Consider the following 19,504-nt stretch of genomic DNA (forward strand, 5'->3'; position numbering starts at 1 on the left):
ATTGGTGCATAATATTTGTGTTAGTCTTAACGTTTATAAAACTTTTTTATTGATGACTTGGATAGTTTATGTTTTGAAAACACAGCTAATGAAAGTTTGAATTACTGTCTTCCTTTTCCCTTAGTAAGTTTCTCTAAACTTAGCAGAAATCATCCATTTACCTTGGAGGGCCTTGAGTCACTCAGTATCTAAGCATTTGAAGCTCTCCCAAAGAACCTGAGTTCCCCATTGCCTCTGTCCTCCACTATTGGATGGGAAAACCAGCCACATAAGGAAAGCTATAAAGAAATGTGTGGCATAAAGGACAATCCCAGTCCTTTGGCTGTAAACATTGGAGGGTATTAATGAGTCAACTGTTGATGACAGAGCCTTTTGAGCAGCAGGTCATGGAGACCCATCCTCTCCCCTCATCATGTTGCTCCCCGAGTTACTGCCCAGAGACAGCAGCATGAAACACTACTCCAGAGACTGCACGATGAGTGAGTCTGTTCACAACAAAGTGAATCCTGGGGGTCAACCATCCAGTTACACACATTAGTATTTATTTGTCTCTATCTCCTAGTAAACCAACTTTCAATTTTATAAAATTTGATTCCTTCTCCCCTATATGTATTCTTTAGTAAGTATATACGAAGAAGACATTTCAGCATTATTCAGTCAGGAATGCTATAAATGCAGATATTTTGATGTGTGTGTCTTGAATGGAAAATTCACTTCCCTGCAGCTACAAGCCTTTTTCTGGAAATTATTCTTGATGCATATGATCAGACTTTATGCTGTGTCTCCATCTTGTTACCACAGTCAGCACTGGCCATCTACTGATGCCGCTCTTGAGGGCAGATTGTTGTTTAATAGTCCAGTGAGATTTCAGCTCTTCCTTTAAGAGGTCATTAGTTGTGTCATGAACTCAACTCAATGTGGCAGACTTTGCAAGCTAAATCTGTGTTTCTTAATCCATCCTGTGTCATCTAGTTCCCTAAGGGTCCATTTCAGCAATTGCTGTCACTTGCGGCAGCATGACATTTGCCTTTTCTATCTTAGGTTCAGGATTGCAAAATTAACACCTCAGAGACGATTCATCTCAACCCAGGGATGTGCCTGAAAATTCAAGTACTGCCGAAGGCGAGTAGTAGTGCCTGGCGCTAGGATCCACATAGGTATGGACTGATAAAAGGAAAAACAGCATCCTTTCCAACTGATTGTATTTTGTTTATAACAATATATTTGCTTCTATAAACCAAGGCAGTAACAATAAATTATCCTTTAATAATTAAATATAAAGTGAAACATAATTCAGAACAAAGAAAAATTTTAAATATCTCAGTAAATTCTCACAAATAGACATCTGCAGTAAGTCAGGATCTTCCCTTGTCTCTAAACTAAACATCTCTGTTTGGTCAAGTTAACTCATCATCTTCCTAAAATGGTTGAGGCTGTTCAAGTTCAGATGACTGCCACTCTAAACATGAATCTAGATCCTTTGAAGTGGAGGCACCTAGACGGCTCTAGCACCATACTGATAACTCGAGTTGTGTGCCCAGCCCAAATGTTATGACCTCCCAGATTCATGGCCATCCCCGTTCGCCCACACATAAGCACACACAGCATGGTCGGTATGCTGCCCCCCGGCCCAACTTTGGTCTTGGACTATCAATCTTCAGCACCTGCTGCCTGGAACTCAGTGCTGATACCATGTGTTAGTCTTAGAGCACATAATCAGGGCATGGTGAGGAACGGGGCTCCTTGAAACTGTTTAACTATAAGGATCTTAACTCTTCATGACGTGGAATCTACCTGAGGCATATAACCTAAATAAGAACTCGAGGGAAGCCAGAGAAAGAGGAAACTGAATTTTATACTCATTAGACTTTCTAGGTGATGTTAGTGGCATTTTAGCACTGCACTGTCCTTACCACAGTGGAAAAGTTTGTCAGTAATATATTCTGCAGGTCAGACTTTCTTCTCCTCCAAGAAAATCCCTGCAACACATTCAGTAAGTCCACATTACTGTTAGGACTTGCCCTGACTATTCACTTACACATACCTACTCTCTGAGCACACCCAATCCCTGATTCTGCCAAGCCTATACCTGTCTTGGCCTTTGCAATTGCTGGTCCTTCTGCCTAGAGTGCTCTCCCTGCAGAAGCTTGAGTGGTTCACTCGTTCTCATCCAAGTCTCAGCTCAAATATTCTGCTCTCAAAGAAACTACCTTTCACCACCTTATCTAGCTAACGTCACCCCCCTCCAACAGCATTCACTATTATAACACCTTTCTCTACTTTCTTCATAGCACTAAATGCTACCTAAATTATCTTACTAATTTACTTGTTTATTATCCTCCACTTGACTACTTATCTCCCTGAGAACAGGTATCTTATCTGTTTTAGTAACTACTTTCTTCTCAATTCTCCAAACAGTGTCAGGCATATTTATTGAATTAATTATTTGTTGTAAATTCATATTATGTTTGAATATCTGATAAAGTTATGTCCACCTCATTACTCTTTCTTGTCACCTCACTTTATACACTTTTGTTTTATCACAATGACTGCAACTCATTTAACTGAATTGGACATAAGTTCTGCTCTACCTAGATATATGACTTAATAAAAGTAATTTTATTTTTCTGATTCTTAAATTCATATTTGCTGATAGAAAACTTAGAAAATACAGGAAAGTATAGGGAAGAAAGAAATCAACCAAACTCCCATAACTCAGAGAATGGCATAATTAACACACACACAATTAAAGGTTCTGTATCCAATTCCATTGTATATGGGGAGGAGGTAGGGGGAGGATGAGAGAGGGGTTCTCCACACCAACAAGAAATGTTCAGATACCAGCTGGGTGTCCTACAGTTCAACCTAATTATGACACTATCTACCAGGAGATAGCATCAGATTCCAGAGGTTAAGGGTTCAGTCCTACAAGACTGCCCCGACCCCCTCAGTTTCAGAAGTCAGTCGAAAGCCTAGGTTGTTATCTATGCTTCTGACTGACTGGCTATAAATCAGGGGTGCCTTGACCATCTCCTTAGGTTTGGTTACTTTGCTAGAGCAGCTCACAGAGCTCAGAGAAACATTTTACTTACCTGATTACCAGGTTATTATAAAAAGATATAACTCAGGAACAGCCAGATGGAAGATATGCATATGGCAAGGTATAGGGAAAGGGCATGGAGCTTCTAAGCCCACTCCAGGTAGGTTACTCTCCCAGTACCTCCACACATTTACCAGCCCAGAAGCTCTCTGAACCTAATCCTTTTGGTTCTTATGGAGGCTTCATTATAGAGTAATGATTGATTAAATCATTGGCCATTGGCAATTGATTCAACCCCCAGCTCCCACTTTCCTCCTCTGAGGTCAGGGAGTGGGGATGAAAGTTCCAACCCTCTAATCACATGGTTGGTTCTCCTGGCAACCAGCCCCCATCCTTAGGTGGGGTCCCAAAGTCATCTCATTAACATAATATAATTCACCTTTATAGCTCTCACTGTTCAGGAAATTCCAAAGGTTTCAGGAGCTCTGTGTCAGTGACAAAGACCAAATATATATATATATATATATATATATATATATATATATATATATATATATATATTTTTTTTTTTTTTTTTTTTTTTTTTTTTTTTTTTTTTGCAGTACGCGGGCCTCTCACTGTTGTGGCGTCTCCCGTTGCGGAGCACAGGCTCCGGACATGCAGGCTCAGTGGCCATGGCTCAGCGGCCCAGCCGCTACGCGGCATGTGGGATCTTCCCGGACTGGGGCACGAACCCATGTCCCCCGCATCGGCAGGCAGACTCTCAACCACTGCGCCACCAGGGAAGCCCCTATATTTCTAATTATAAATCACAGTATCACAATAATCTTATAAGTTCATTTTTATATGCTTTACTATCTCAAATTTAAAGTGCATACCATAGTTCACCAGTTCTGCTGAACTCTGTCAGTGCTTACCTACGGGAAAGTAAGTGGAATGATGTAAGAGGGAGATCAGAGACTGCAAGAAAGGGTATTTTCACTTTTTTACTCTATGTACAGTGATGTTTTCTTAAAATTTAAAAAATAAGCATGCGATCATGTGGTACTTTTTAAATGGAAATTAAAGAACATGGCCTTAGGTAAAATTGTCATGGCCCTACTTAAGATTATTCTTACTGTATGTATTTTGAAGCAACCTCAAAATTCGTTTTGAAAACTCTTTAGGCCCTGTTTGCTGGCATTATCTTGGTTCATCATCATGCAAAAGTGAGGTGACTCTTCAGGCACGAATCTTGGTTAATTAAAATTAAGGTCCCTAATTATGCTAAGAGAATTCACCCATGTATTAATTCAAGAAATATTTATTGAGCACCTACTATGAGCCAGTGTAGTGATAAATATCTGGTATAAAACTTACAGCAAGATAGACAAGATTCTTGTTCTCATTAGGCCTACTTTATAATGCAAATGGCAGACAATAAATAGGTATTAATCCGGGTAGGCTAGATTATTCTGCAGTAATATACAACCACCAAAATTGTAGTGACTTAAAACAAAAGACTTATTTCTCATTGATACTACATATCTATCACATGTTGGCAGGGAAATCTGCTTCTCATGGTTACTCAGGAACTCAGGCTGAGGGTTGCCACCCTATTGAAAAAGTATATTGGAGGAACTCACAATGCCAATTAAATGTTTGAATGTTCTTGGGAATTCCCTGGCTGTCCAGTGGTTAGGACTCAGCACACTTTCCCTGCTGTTGCCTGGGTTCAGTCCCTGGTCAGGGAACTAGGATCCCACAAGCCACACTGCACTGCACGGTGGAAAAAGAAAAACAAAAAAAACATGTTCTGGCCCAGAAGTGATATATCACTTACGTTCATGACTCATTTACCAGAACTAGTCACATAGCCCTACCCAATCACTAGGGGGCCAGAAAGTGCTCCAAAAGAGGCAGCATGAGCAGGCAAGACTAGTGACCACCACAGTCCGCCCTGATCATCAGATATCAGGGTTACTTTTCTTCCCACATGCAAAATATATGCGTGCTCTCTTCTAGAGCAATAACACAAAAAGTTTTATCCTATCACAGTATCAAGCTCAAAGTCCAGGATCTCACAGTAGTCAGGTCTAGTTGTACCGTCTCTTGATCTGGAGACATATGAGGTAAAAAAAAAATCTGTGCCACACCCCGTACCTAATATATAATGGCAGAGTAGGAAGAGGATAACTGACATAAATGCTCCCATTTGAAATGGTGAAGAATGGGATAGAGATAGCAATCACTAGTCTATGGCAATTGTGGAATCCTACCAGGCAGAAGTTGCAAGGATCCTCTCCACTAGTGTGGGGAATGTTTCTTGATTAGGCCCCAGTCCTGATCCACGGTAGGCTCCCCTCCCACATTGCATTGTTTCTCTGTGATCCTTAGGCTGACCTTCCACTTTTTAGGGAAGTTCTTTTTAATCATCCCCCCATGTTCTTATATTAAGTGAGCAGAAATAATAAGTCCTCCTTAGATTTTGAGCAGCATTCTCAGACTACTTCCTGACCACAGAAAGCTGAGGCCCAAGGGTCATTTTAAGTCTCATTCACAGTTGCCTGTAGCACTTACTGGTAGATATTTTGGCACTACCCAAAAAATTTAATCATCTTCTATATTTGATTCAAGTCAGTCCCATGTGCCATAGTCACAGCCACTATATTTTCTGAGATACAAATTTTTTCTTTTATTTCTCTCTGTGGGTAACTCGAGCCCATCAGGTTTTGTTAATGGGAAGACCTGGACCATTTTATCCAACTTACTGGGAACCGGCCCTGAACCAAGATGGCAGAGAAGAAGGATGTGCTCTCACTCCCTCTTGTGAGAACACCAGAATCACAACTAGCTGCTGGACAATCATCGACAAGAAGACACTGGAACCCACCAAAAAAGATACCCCACATCCAAAGACAAAGCAGAAGCCACAATGAGACGGTAGGAGGGGTGCAATCACAGTAAAATAAAATCCCATAACTGCTAGGTGGGTGACTCACAGAGTGGAGAACACTTATACCACAGAAGTCCACCCACTGGAGTGAAGGTTCTGAGCCCCACGTCAGGCTTCCCAACCTGGGTGTCTGGCAAAGGGAGGAGGAATTCCTAGAGAATCAGATTTTGAAGCCTAGTGGGATTTGATTGCAGCACTTCAACAGGACTGAGGGAAATAGAGACTCCACTCTTGGAAGGCACACACAAAGTAGTGTGCGCATCAGGACCCAGGGGAAGGAGCAGTGACCCCAGGGGAGACTGAACCAGACCAACTGCTAGTGTTGGAGGGTCTCCTGCAAAGGCAGGGGGTGGCTGCGGCTCACCGTGGGGACAAGGACACTGGCAGCAGAAGTTCTGGGAAGTACTCCTTCATGTGAGCCCTCCCAGAGTCTGTCATTAGCCCCACCAAAGAGCCCAGGTAGGCTCCAGTGTTGGGTTTCCTCAGGCCAACAGGGAGGGAACCCAGCCCCACACATCAGCAGTCAAGAGGATTAAAGTTTTACTGAGCTCTGCCCACTAGAGCAACAGTCAGCTCTACCCACCACCAGTCCCTCCCATCAGGAAACTTGTACAAACCTCTTAGATAGCCTCATCCACCAGAGGGCAGACAGCAGAAAAAAGAACGACAATCCTGCAGCCTGTGGAACAAAAACCACATTCACAGAAAGATAGACAAGATGAAAAGGCAGAAGGCTATGTACCAGATGAAGGAACAAGATAAAAACCCCGAAAAACAACTAAATGAAGTGGAGATAGTCCACATTCCAGAAAAAGAATGCAGAATAATGACAGTGAAGATGATCCAGGACCTTGGAAAAAGAATGGAGGCAAAGATCGAGAAGATGCAAGAAATGTTTAACAAAGACCTAGAAGAATTAAAGAACAAACAAACAGAGATGAACAATACAATAATTGAAATGAAAACTTCACTAGAAGGAATCAATAGCAGAGTAACTGAGGCAGAAGAACGGACAAGTGACCTGGAAGACAGAATGGTGGAATTCACTGCTGTGGAACAGAATAAAGAAAAAAGAATGAAAAGAAATGAAGACAGCCTAAGAGACCTCTGGGACAACATTAAACACAACAACATTCGCATTATAGGGGTCCCAGAAGGAGAAGACACAGAGAAAGGACCCGAGAAAATATTTGAAGAAATTATAGTTGAAAACTTTCCTAACATGGGAAAGGAAATAGCCACCCAAGTCCAGGAAGCGCAGTGAGTCCCATACAGGATAAACCCAAGTAGAAACACACCAAGACACATAGAAATCAAATTAGCAAGAATTAAAGACAAAGAAAAATTATTGAAAGCGCAAGGGAAAAAAGACAAATAACATACAAGGGAACTCCCATAAGGTTAACAGCTGATTTCTCAGCAGAAACTTTACAAGCCAGAAGGGAGTAGCATGATATACTTAAAGTGATGAAAGGGAAGAACCTATAACCAAGATTACTCTACCCGGCAAGGATCTCATTCAGATCCGATGGAGAAATCAAAAGCTTTACAGACAAGCAAAAGCTAAGAGAGTTCAGCACCACCAAACCAGCTCTACAAAAAAGGCTAAAGGAACTTCTCTGAGTGGGAAACACAAGAGAAGAGAAGGACCTACAAAAACAAACCCAAAACAATTAAGAAAATGGTCATAGGAACATACATATTGATAATTACCTTAAACATGAATGGATTAAATGCTCCAACCAAAAGGCACAGGCTTGCTGAATGGATACAAAAACAAGATCCATATACATGCTGTCTACAAGAGACCCACTTCAGACCTAGGGACACATACAGACTGAAAGTGAGGGGATGGAAAAGATACTCCATGCAAATGGAAATCAGAGGAAAGCTGGAGTAGCAATACTCATATCACATAAAATAGACTTTAAAATAAAGAATGTTACAACAGACAAGGAAGGACACTACATAATGATCAAGGGATCAATCCAAGAAGAAGCTATAACAATTTAAAAAATATATGCACCCAACATAGGAGCACCTCAATACATACGGCAAATGCTAACAGCTATAAAAGAGGAAATCGACAGTAACACAATAATAGTGGGGGACTTTAACACCTCACTTACACCAACGGACAGATCATCCAAAATGAAAATAAATAAGGAAACAGAAGCTTTAAATGACACAATAGACCAGATAGATTTAATTGATATTTATAGCACATTCCATCCGAAAACAGCAGATTACACTTTCTTCTGAAGTGCGCACAGAACATTCTCCAGGATAGATCCATCTTGGGTCAAAAATCAAGCCTCAGTAAATTTAAGAAAATTGAAATCATATCAAGCATTTTTTCTGACCACAATGCTATGAGATTAGAAATGAATTACAGGGAAAAAACCGTAAAAAACACAAGCACATGGAGGCTAAACAATATGCTACTAAATAACCAAGAGATCACTGAAGAAATCATAGAGGAAATCAAAAAATACCTAGAGACAAATGACAATGAAAACACGACAATCCAAAACCTATGGAAGGCAGCAAAAGCAGAGGGAAGTTTATAGCTATACAAGCCTACCTCAAGAAACAAGAAAAATCTCAAATAAACAATCTAACCTTACACCAAAAGGAACTAGAGAAAGAAGAACAAACAAAACCCAAAGTTAGCAGAAGGAAAGAAATCATAAAGATCAGAGCAGAAATAAATGACATACAAACAAAGAAAACAATAGCAAATATCAATAAAACTAAAAGCTGGTTCTTTGAGAAGATAAACAAAATTGATAAACCATTAGCCAGACTCATCAAGAAAAAGAGGAAGAGGACTCAAATCAATAAAATTAGAAATGAAAAAGGAGAAGTTACAACAGACAACACAGAGATACAAAGCATCCTAAGAGACTGCTACAAGCAACTCTATGCCAATAAAATGGACAACCTGGAAGAAATGGACAAATTATAAGAAAGGTATAACATTCCAAGACTGAACCAGGAAGAAACAGAAAATATGAACAGACAAATCATAAGTAATGAAATTGAAACTTTGATTAAAAATCTTCCAACAAACAAAAGTCCAGGACCAGATAGCTTCACAGGTGAATTCTATCAAACATTTAGAGAAGAGCTAATAACCATCCTTCTCAAACTCTTCCAAAAAATTGCAGAGGAAGGAACACTCCCAAACTCATTCTATGAGGCCACCATCACCCTGATACCAGAACAAGACAAAGATACTACAAAAAAAGAAAATTACAGACCAATATCACTGATGAATATAGATGCAAAAATCCTCAACAAAATACTAGGAAACAGAATCCAACAACACATTAAAAGGATCATACATCATGATCAAGTGGGGTTTATTCCAGGAATGCAAGGATTCTTCAATTTTCGCAAATCAATCAATGTGATACACCATGTTAACAAACTGAAGAAGAAAAACCATATGATCATCTCAATAGATGCAGAAAAAGCTTTTGACAAAATTCAACACCCATTTATGATAAAAACTCTCCAGAACGTGGGCATAGAGGGAAACTATCTCAACATAATAAAGGTCATATATGACAAACCCACAGCAAACATCATTCTCAATGGTGAAAAACTGAAACCATTTCCTCTAACATCAGGAAAAAGACAAGGATGTCCACTGTCACCACTATTATTCAACACAATTTTGGAAGTCCTAGCCACATCAATCAGAGAAGAAAAAGAAATAAAAGGAATCCAAATTGGAAAAGAAGAAGTAAAACTGTCACTGTTTGCAGATGACATGACACTATACATAGAGAATCCTAAAGATGCCAACAGAAAACTACTAGAGCTAATCAATGAATTTGGTAAAGTTGCAGTATACAAAATTAAGGCACAGAAATCTCTTGCATTCCTATACACTAATGCTGAAAAATATGAAAGAGAAATTAAGGAAACACTCCCATTTACCATTGCAACAAAAAGAATAAAATACCTAGGAATAAAGCTACCTAGGGAGACGAAAGACCTGTATGCAGAAAACTATAAGACACTGATGAAAGAAATTAAAGATGATACCAACAGATGGAGAGATATACCATGTTCTTGGATTGGAAGAATCAATATTGTGAAAATGACTCTACTACCCAAAGCAATCTACAGATTCAATGCAATCTCTATCAAATTACCAATGGCATTTTTTATGCAACTAGAACAAAAAATCTTACAATTTGTATGGAGACCCAAAAGACCCTAAAAAGCCAAAGCAGTCTCGAGGGAAAAAAATGGAGCTGGAGGAATCAGACTCCCTGACTTCAGACTATATTACAAAGCTACAGTAATCAAGACAATATGGTACTGGCACAAAATCGGAAACATAGATCAATGGAACAAGACAGAAAGCCCAGAGATAAACCCACGCACCTATGGTCAACTAATCTATGACAAAGGAGGCAAGGATATACAATGGAGAAAAGACTGTCTCTTCAATAAGTGATGCTGGGAAAACTGGACAGCTACATGTAAAAGAATGAAGTTAGAACACTCCCTAACACCATTTGCAAAAATAAACTCAAAATGTATTAGAGATCTAAATGGAAGACCAGACACTGTAAAACTCTTAGAGGAAAACATAGGAATAACACTCTCTGACATAAATCACAGCAAGATCTTTTTTGATCCACCTCCTAGAGTAATGGAAATAAAAACAAAAATAAACAAATTGGACCTAATGAAACTTCAAAGCTTTTGCACAACAAAGGAAACCATAAACAAGACAAAAAGATAACCCTCAGAATGGGAGAAAATATTTGCAAACGAATCTACGGACAAAGGATTAATCTCCAAAATATATAAACAGCTCATGCAGGTCAATATTAAAAAAACAAACAACCCAATCCAAAAATGCGCAGAAGACCTAAATAGACATTTCTCCAAAGAAGAGAGATAGATGGCCAAGAAACACATTAAAAGCTGCTCAACATCACTAATTATTAGAGAAATGCAAATCAAAACTACAATGAGGTATCACCTTACACCAGTTAGAATGGGCATCATCAGAAAATCTATAAACAACAAATGCTGGAGAGGGTGTGGAGAAAAGGGAACCGTTTTGCACTGTTGGTGGGAATGTAAATTGATACAGCCACTATGGAGAACAGTATGGAAGTTCCTTAAAAAACTAAAAATAGAACTACCATGTGATCCAGCAATCCCACTACTGGGCATATACCCTGAGAAAACCATAATTCAAAAAGACACATTCACCGCAGTGTTCACTGCAGCACTATTTACAATAGCCAGGTCATGGAAGCAACCTAAATGCCCATCAACAGACAAATGGCAAAGAAGATGTGGTACATATATACAATGGAATGTTACTCAGCCATAAAAAGGAATGAAATTGGGTCATTTGTTGAGATGTGGATGGATCTAGAGACTGTCATACAGGGTGAAGTAAGTCAGAAATAGAAAAACAAATATTGTATATCAATGCATATATGTGGAACCTAGAAAAATGGTATAGACAAACCGGTTTGCAGGGCAGAAATTGAGACACAGATGTAGAGAACAAACGTATGGACACCAAGCGGGGAAAGCCACGGGGGTTTAGGCGTGGTGGTGTGTTGAATTGGGCGATTGGAATTGACATCTATACACGGATGTGTATAAAATTGATGACTATTAAGAACCTGCTGTTTAAAAAGATAAATAAAATAAAATGAAAAAATTTAAAAAACCCAACTTACTGGGAACCACTTTAATCCACTCAGAGGTTTTAGTCATGAGTATGACAGTCATATCCTTGATATGATCCTTGACACACGGATGAGTTCTAATCAGCCTTTGTTGCTCATCTCAGTTAAAGATGAGAATCATTTGTATCTTTCAACTGTGCAAGTCTCCAAATCTCTGGACTCTCTGTAATCTCCTCCATTTCTAGTTGCAAGCTCAACAACTATTTTCTGATTCATCTTTTCCTATAATAGCTTATGTAATCAATAATTACCAACATCCAAATGTACCTAACAAACATATACAGAACTTTCCATTCAACAGCAGCAGAATATGCATTCTTCTCAAGTATGCATGGAACATTTTTTAGGATAGATCATATGTTAGGCAATAAAACAAGCCTCAACAAATTCATGAAGATATAAATTATATCAAGTATCTTTTCCAACCACAGTGGCATGAAACTAGTAACAGGAGGAAAGCTGGAAAATTCACAAATATGTGGAAATTAAACAAAACATTTCTGAACAACCAGTGGGTCAAAGAAGAAATCAAAAGGGAAATTTAAAAATATCTTGAGACAAATGAAAGTGGAACACTACATACCACAACTTATGGGATATATCAAAAGCAGTTATAGTGAGAATGTTTACAGATATAAATCATACATCAGGAAAAAGGAAGATCTCAAACAAACTAGCATTATACCTCAAGGAACTAGAAAAGAACAAAATAAGCCCGAAGTTAGCAGAAGGAAAGAAATAATAAAGATTAGAGCAGAAATAAACTTAGAGAATAGGAAAACAATAGAAAAGATGAACAAAATAAGAGTTGGATATTTGAAAAGATAAACAATATTGACAAACCTTAGCTAGACTCAACAAGAAAAAAAAGAGAGAGGACTCAAATAAAATAGAAATGAATGAGGAGACATTACAGTAGATGCCATGGAAATATAAAGGATCATAAGAGACTGCTATGAGCAATTATATGCCTAGGTTGTTCTAGACAATCTAAAAGAAATAGATATGTTCCTAGAAACATATAACCTACCAAGACCAAATCATGAAAAAATAAAAAACCTAAGCAGACCAATAACAAGTAAGGAAGTAAGGAAATTGAATCAGTAATCAAAAATCTCCCAACAAAGAAAAGTCTAGGACCAGATGGTTTCCATGGCAAATTCCACCAAACACTTAAAGAAGAATTAACACCAATCCTTTCAAACTCTTACCAAAAATTGAAAAAGAGGGAACACAATGGGGGAAAGTGGTGGTGGGGGGGGGTGTGATGAATTGGGGAGATTGGGATTGACATATATACACTAATATGTATAAAATGGATAACTAATAAGAACCTGCTGTATAAAAAAATAAAATAAAATTCAAAAAAAAAGAAAGTTCACCAAATCATCAGACTAGAAATGCATAAATGCCAGCTGGTAAAATAGCCATGCTGTAGCCAAGAAAAATGGGAAAGAACATTTGTTTTTCCCACAGATCCCCATCATTCAACAGCACCACCCTGTCACAGATCTCATAAACCTCCCGACACTCACTCTCACCCAATACTGACTCCAGAGACCCTCCCCCCATCACACACCCTACACACCCTCCCATCACTCCAAATTTCCCCATCATTCACCCTACGGATTCCCCCATCACTGACTCTAGAGACCTCCCATCACAGACCCCACAAATGCGCCATCACATACACCCACACACCCCCCCAAAAAAAGAAGAGGGAACACTCCCAAACTCATTTTACAAGGCCAGCATTACCCAGATACCAAAGCCAGATAAGGGAACTACAAGAAAAGAAAACTACAGGCCAATATCCCTGATGAATATAGATGCAAAAATTCTCAACAAAATATTAGCAAACTGATTCAACAACACATTAAAAGGATCATACACTATGGTCAAGTGGTATTTATCCCTGGGATGCAAGGATGGTTCAACATACACAAATCAATAAATGTGAAAAATCACATTAATAAAATGAAAGATAAAAATCATATGATCATCTCAATAGACACAGATGAAGCATTTGAAAAAATTTAACATTCTTTCATGATAAAATTCAAACAGGGTATCAGAGATGTCTGCATTCCCATGTTCATTGCAGCATTATTTACAATAGCCAAGAAATAGAATCAACCTAAGTGTCCTCTGACAGATGAATGGATTAAGAAAATGTGATATACTATACAGTGGGCCATGAAAAAAAGAAGGAAATCCTGTCATTTGTGATAACATGGATGAACCTTGAGGGCATTATGCTAAGTGAAATAAGTCAGACAAAGACAAACACTGTATGATCTCATTTACATGTGGAATCTAAAAAAACCCAAACTCACAGAAACAGAGTAGATTGGTGGTTACTAGGGGCTGCAAGGTGGGGGAAATGGGTGAAAGTGGTCAAAGGGTACAAAATTCCATTTACAAGATGAATAAGTTCTGGGGAATCTAATGTACAGCATGGTAACTATACTTAACAATACTGCCTTGTATACTTGAAAGATGCTAAAAGTAAATCTTAAAAGTTCTCACCAAAGGAAAAAAAAAGTTACTATGAGGTGATGGATGTGATAACTATCCTTGTTGAGGTAATACTTTTGCAATACATACACATATCAAATCACCATGTGGTATATCTTACACTTATACAATGTTATATATCAATTATATCACAGTAAAACTGGAAAGAAAGTAAATAAAAACATGCCCGCCCTCCCCCTCCCCTTCCCCTCCACCCCAGGCAACACACAAAAATAGCTCCCAACACATGCCACCAGCTTTCCATTTCCCAGCCTCTTCCACTAGAGCTACAAGTATACAGGGTACGTTATCTGTCTTCCATGCATCACCACGCTATCACAGGAGATTGTTTTGCCAAATGTTTCACTCCTGTGAAAATGACTCACTATCTATATGGCTTCCAATATCACTTCCTTTGTTGCGTACTACCTAGGCCCTAAATCAATGCCATGTATTTAAGGTTTTTGTTCGAGTAACAGCTCACTTCTGACAATAATTTCTGTGTCAGTCAAGACTGACTCAGGGGCTTCCCTGGTGGTGCAGTGGTTGACAGTCCGCCTGCCGATGCAGGGGACGCGGGTTCGTGCCCCGGTCCGGGAGGATCCCACATGCCACGGAGCCGCTGGGCCGGTGAGCCATGGCCGCTGAGCCTGCGCGTCCGGAGCCTGTGCTCCGCAGCGGGAGAGGCCACAACAGTGAGAGGCCCGCGTACCGCAAAAAAAAAAAAAAAAAAAAAAAAAAAAAAAAAAAAAGACTGACTCAGTGTTGCTGCAGTAATAAACACCACAATCTCAGTGGCTTGAAACAACAAAAGTTTAATTATTATTTTACTGGATATCCACTATGGGATGGAAGAGGAGTACTGTTCATTGTAAGTTGCTCAGGAACCCAGGCTGACTGCAGCCACTGTTTTGAATATTGCTGGCTGCTGTGGGAGAGGGAATAAAGCACTCTGAAGCGTCTTGCATTGGCAAGCCTGGAAGTGACTCATGTTACTTCTGCTCATAACTAATAGGCCAGAATTAGTTACATGACATTATCCAACCACAAGGAAGCCAGCAAGAGCAATTCTCTCTTATGCCTAGGATGGCAAACAAAGGGAAATATCTGTTGGATACCTGCCAAAATAGGTAACAACAAGAAGAAACAATAGTGAAAATATTTATGATAAGTGAACTTAAAGAGGTTAAAAACAAAAAAAGTGGACTATATGGTAGACATGATTGAGGGACCTGTTTAAAGTGGATGGTCTGAGAGGCCTCTCTGAAGAGGTAACATTTGCACTGAGACCTCAGGAGTGAGCAAGAATTAAAAGAACATTCCAGACAAGAAGAAACAAGCATAACAGCCCTAGGGTGGAATAAGCTTGTTTTTTTTCTGAAACTGACAGAAGATGAGATCTATGGGAAACAAAGAAGCAATGGGGTGGGAGGGGAGTGTCATGAAATGGGAGAGACCATCGGGGTCAGATCACAGAGGGCCCTGAAGGCCATAGCAAATAATTTAGAATTTTATCCTAAAATGCAGTAGGAAGCCATTGAAAGGTCTAAAGATAAGAAATGCATGTTTGGGGCTTCCCTGGTGGCGCAGTGGTTGAGAGTCCGCCTGCTGATGCAGGGGACACGGGTTCATGCCCCGGTTCGGGAAGATCCCAAATGCCGCGGAGCGGCTAGGCCCGTGAGCCATGGCCGCTGAGCCTGCGCGTCCGGAGCCTGTGCTCCGCAACGGGACAGGCCTCGAGAGTGAGAGGCCCGCATACCGCAAAAAAAAAAAAAAAAAAAAGGTAACTGGCTATGTGGTGAATTAATTGGAAAAGGGTGAGAGTGAAAATGGGGAGACCAGCTGGAGACGACTGTATCAGTGCAGAGATGACAGGGCTGGGAAGGGTCTTGTGGGGCCAGCAAGCTGGGAAGATGGTGAGAAGTGAACAATTTAAGATATATTTTGAAGGACTTACTGATGGATGGAATAAGAGAAAGGTTGGGAGCAGCAGGGGTTATATATGACTCCCATTGTCAAGGATGAACAAAGCAGGGCACTAGTTAAAGTGGTAAGGACAGATTTTTATCAGTAAGAAATATTGCTATAGGGAAAAAGAGTCCAACGTGAACTGAACAAAACTTCCATTTGTATAGAGATGAATAGGTGTTTTGAAGGGAGAATGAGGGAGGGGTGGTGGAGTGGGGGCTCTGTAGAGTCAGGGAAGTAAAAAATTACAAAAGATTAGTCAGTGTAAATGCGATTAGGCCAGCTGTGTCTGCTAGCGGCAATCATTGAAGTTAGGGTTCTACCCTCCTACACAGACTGGGGGAGAGAGGTCCCATCCTCAGGTGTTGACTGGAACAAACAGGGGCCTTGGCAGCCTTGAATTTTCTCATGCAGCCACTTTAAGGGGGACTGGCATTATTTTAGGATGTGGCCTTGAGCTGATAGGGCCTGTGTTCATGTTTATTCAAGTCTTTATAGACGAAGGTTGAGGCCTAGTCAAGAGGGCTCACAGAGGCCTGGATAGAGTTTGGTTTTAGTGACAAGGTGGTTGGTGGTGTCATTCACAGAGAAGGCGTGGTCCAGGGGACAACTAGGTTTAGAATCTAGAAGAGACCAAATCCTATTTTGGACATGTTAAGTTTGAGACATTCAAATGGGTGAGAAGTTGAATATCAGAATGGATCACATAAGAGAAGTCTGGGCTAGAGACATAAACCAAGAGCTGTCAGCAGGATGTAACTCAAAGATCACACAGGTGGAAATTAGAAAAGAGATAGGAACTCCAGGATTTACCTAGCAAATTCATCCTTGAGATTTGTTCTCAGAAATGTATCATCATTAGGTATATGAAGTTGCATTTCTGTCAGAAAGTAAAATTAACAGAATAACAATCAAGGTAGCTATTAAATATTTGGAGATTTTTCTTTTGATTTGAATCCTATCTCTATTTGCTAGTTCTAAATCACAGGCGTATATATATATATATATATATATATATATATATATATATGCGCTTATTGAACACTACTGTCATATCCCTTTAACAAATATGGAAAACTGAACAAGGCAGGGTTAAATAACTTGCTTGAGGTGACACAAAATTAACAAAGGTTGGGTCCTGTATTCAAAACTAAGCATTCTGTTTCCAGTCTGTGTTCTGAACCCCTATTGTATATGGCAAGCCTAGTAAAGTAGTTTATCATTTATCCGTTTAGTGGGTCATAAATAATGGACTATACATATATATATAATAGTTCCAGTAAGCATTTTTATTGGCTTTCTTTATGTTCATGTGTGCACGCCTGGGTCATTAGGGTTGAGGCACAATTCATTTGGTGGCTGTGCCCCAGGGTATTACAGCCAAACTCTAGGAAGAGTAGAACCGGTTTCACTAGAACGGTCCTGAAGCTTCAAAGCATTAAAAACAAACGAACAAAAAAATTTTAAAAACACAAATTGTACCGGTCAGTTAAGTTTGCTCTGCCCTATGGCATCAAACTGAATTCCTAGTCTCTGGATATCATTTGCTGGTCGGGGAGATGAGTAGAGTTTTTCCCTCCACAGAACATTACACGTAGTATTGGCACACTGACTTCACATTGTTGTCATAAGTATGGAAGCGTTCCTTGAGGGCAAGAATTGGTTTATGCCATCTTTCTTACTACAGCCTCTGTGCCTAGCAGAGTCTGACATGCAGTAGGAGCCTAAAGGATGCTTGACAGTAGAGGAAGGAAGGCAAGGAGCAAGGAAGCGAGGGAAGGAGAAAGAAAAGGAGGGGAGGAGGGAAAGAAAAGAGAAGGCAAGGAATTCAAATCAAACATTCCTACTGCACACTAGGAAGGTGAGCAACATGCCCTCCAAGGCTGTGGGTTTCTCTTAAGTTTTTCCCGCTTATGGGGCACAGAAACGTCCTGATCCCCTCTGGAACACCCTAAATCTCCCGCCACACACTTTCTGCCCTTCCTGACCTCCCACCCCCTTGTTTGGCCTCCCAGACCCGCCCACTCCTCCCCCAGCAATCTCCGCCAGCCGTCCCAGCCACTGCGCCTGCGCACGCGGGGCGCTCGGCCGCGGGCCGTCGGGGCGGGGTCCCGAGCGGGGCGTTCCGCCGACGGGAAGAGGAAGAGGAAGTTGGGGGAGGGCCCTAGCGGGGAGTGAACCGGAAGTGCAAGCGCTCCAGCTTCTCTTCGGCCAGGCGGAACCTTCTCAGCTGGGCCCGGTGGCCGCAAAAAACTTTCTTTCTCCCGCCCTAACGGTCGCCGCGGCCAACTGCCTCGCTCGCCTGCCAGCCTACCCCGCCTTCTCTTTGCTCCGGCTCCGCGCGGCCCTGTCTCCAGCTCGCCCGGCGGTATCCGCTTGCTGCTGCCACCGCCTCCTCGTTTTCTGCCTGGCTAGCCGGCCCGCCCCGCTGCAGTAATGTGCGACAAGGAGTTCATGTGGGCCCTGAAAAACGGAGACCTGGATGAGGTGAAAGACTATGTGGCCAAGGTACGTGGGGATGAGTGGAGTCGCGAGAGCACGGAGGTGGGATGGAGGGGAGGCTGAGGAAGCTGCTGGGAGCTGGGCTGGCGGGGGCGGGGGTGGGGGAGACCTCCCGGGTGGAGGCGGCACCGAGAGAGCCGGGAGGCAGGGAGCCTCCAAACTGAAAGATGGGTCCACACAACGCGGTCGCGTTCTGTGTCAGGTAACTGCCGTGGTGACACAGGCAGGCTCTTCTTGCCTTCCCGACCTCTTGGGGGAGGGGAGAGTGGTGAGCCGCTCTTTTAGAGTCACTTACGAGCCCTGATGACTTGAGTTCGGCCCTTTTCTACTCCAGAGTTACACTTAAATCTTTTTCTGGACGAGGTAATTCTCCATCTTGGACCTGCCCACTACTGAATGAAGTAACAAGTGATTAGGATCAGAGGAACGTTTTCTTTAACTTTGGGCCTGTTATGAATTTAAAGTATTCATTGACCGTGAAAAAGAGTACCGAAAATAGCAGTAGTTAAAATTCTGAAACTTGGTATCACTTCACTGTGAAGTCGTTTAACTTTGGGTGTGGCCTTTTCCCTCTCCCCCGCTAAAACAAATAACTTCTTTGCTTCCAGTGGTAAGGTTGTCATTTAGCATCTGGGTGTCTTTAAGTTATCTGAGCAGTTTTCAAACAAGTGTGTGAACTTTGGTTACTCTGTCTTTCTCCTTGATTCCATCAGAAATGCTTATATGTGTAATAAATAGTAAGGCAGTTTAGTCACAGTACTCTTGGGGGTAGAATCATGATGAAGAAAGCTAATCTCAAACCTAAAC

The 19,504-nt window shown here is 40.9% G+C and overlaps 1 protein-coding gene across 1 annotated transcript in view; it reads left to right on the forward strand.

Moving 5' to 3' along the window:
• The first annotated feature begins 18,272 nt into the window (after positions 1 to 18,272).
• MTPN (myotrophin) overlaps positions 18,273 to 19,504 on the forward strand; it is a 62,045-nt gene continuing 60,813 nt past the window's right edge. The window contains exon 1 of the mRNA XM_032643038.1: positions 18,273 to 18,703. Coding sequence (XP_032498929.1) covers positions 18,632 to 18,703 — 72 coding nt within the window. The 5' untranslated portion in view covers positions 18,273 to 18,631. The remainder of the gene's footprint in view (positions 18,704 to 19,504) is intronic.

This window comes from Phocoena sinus, chromosome 9 (assembly GCF_008692025.1).
Source record: "Phocoena sinus isolate mPhoSin1 chromosome 9, mPhoSin1.pri, whole genome shotgun sequence".
NCBI lineage: Eukaryota > Metazoa > Chordata > Mammalia > Artiodactyla > Phocoenidae > Phocoena > Phocoena sinus.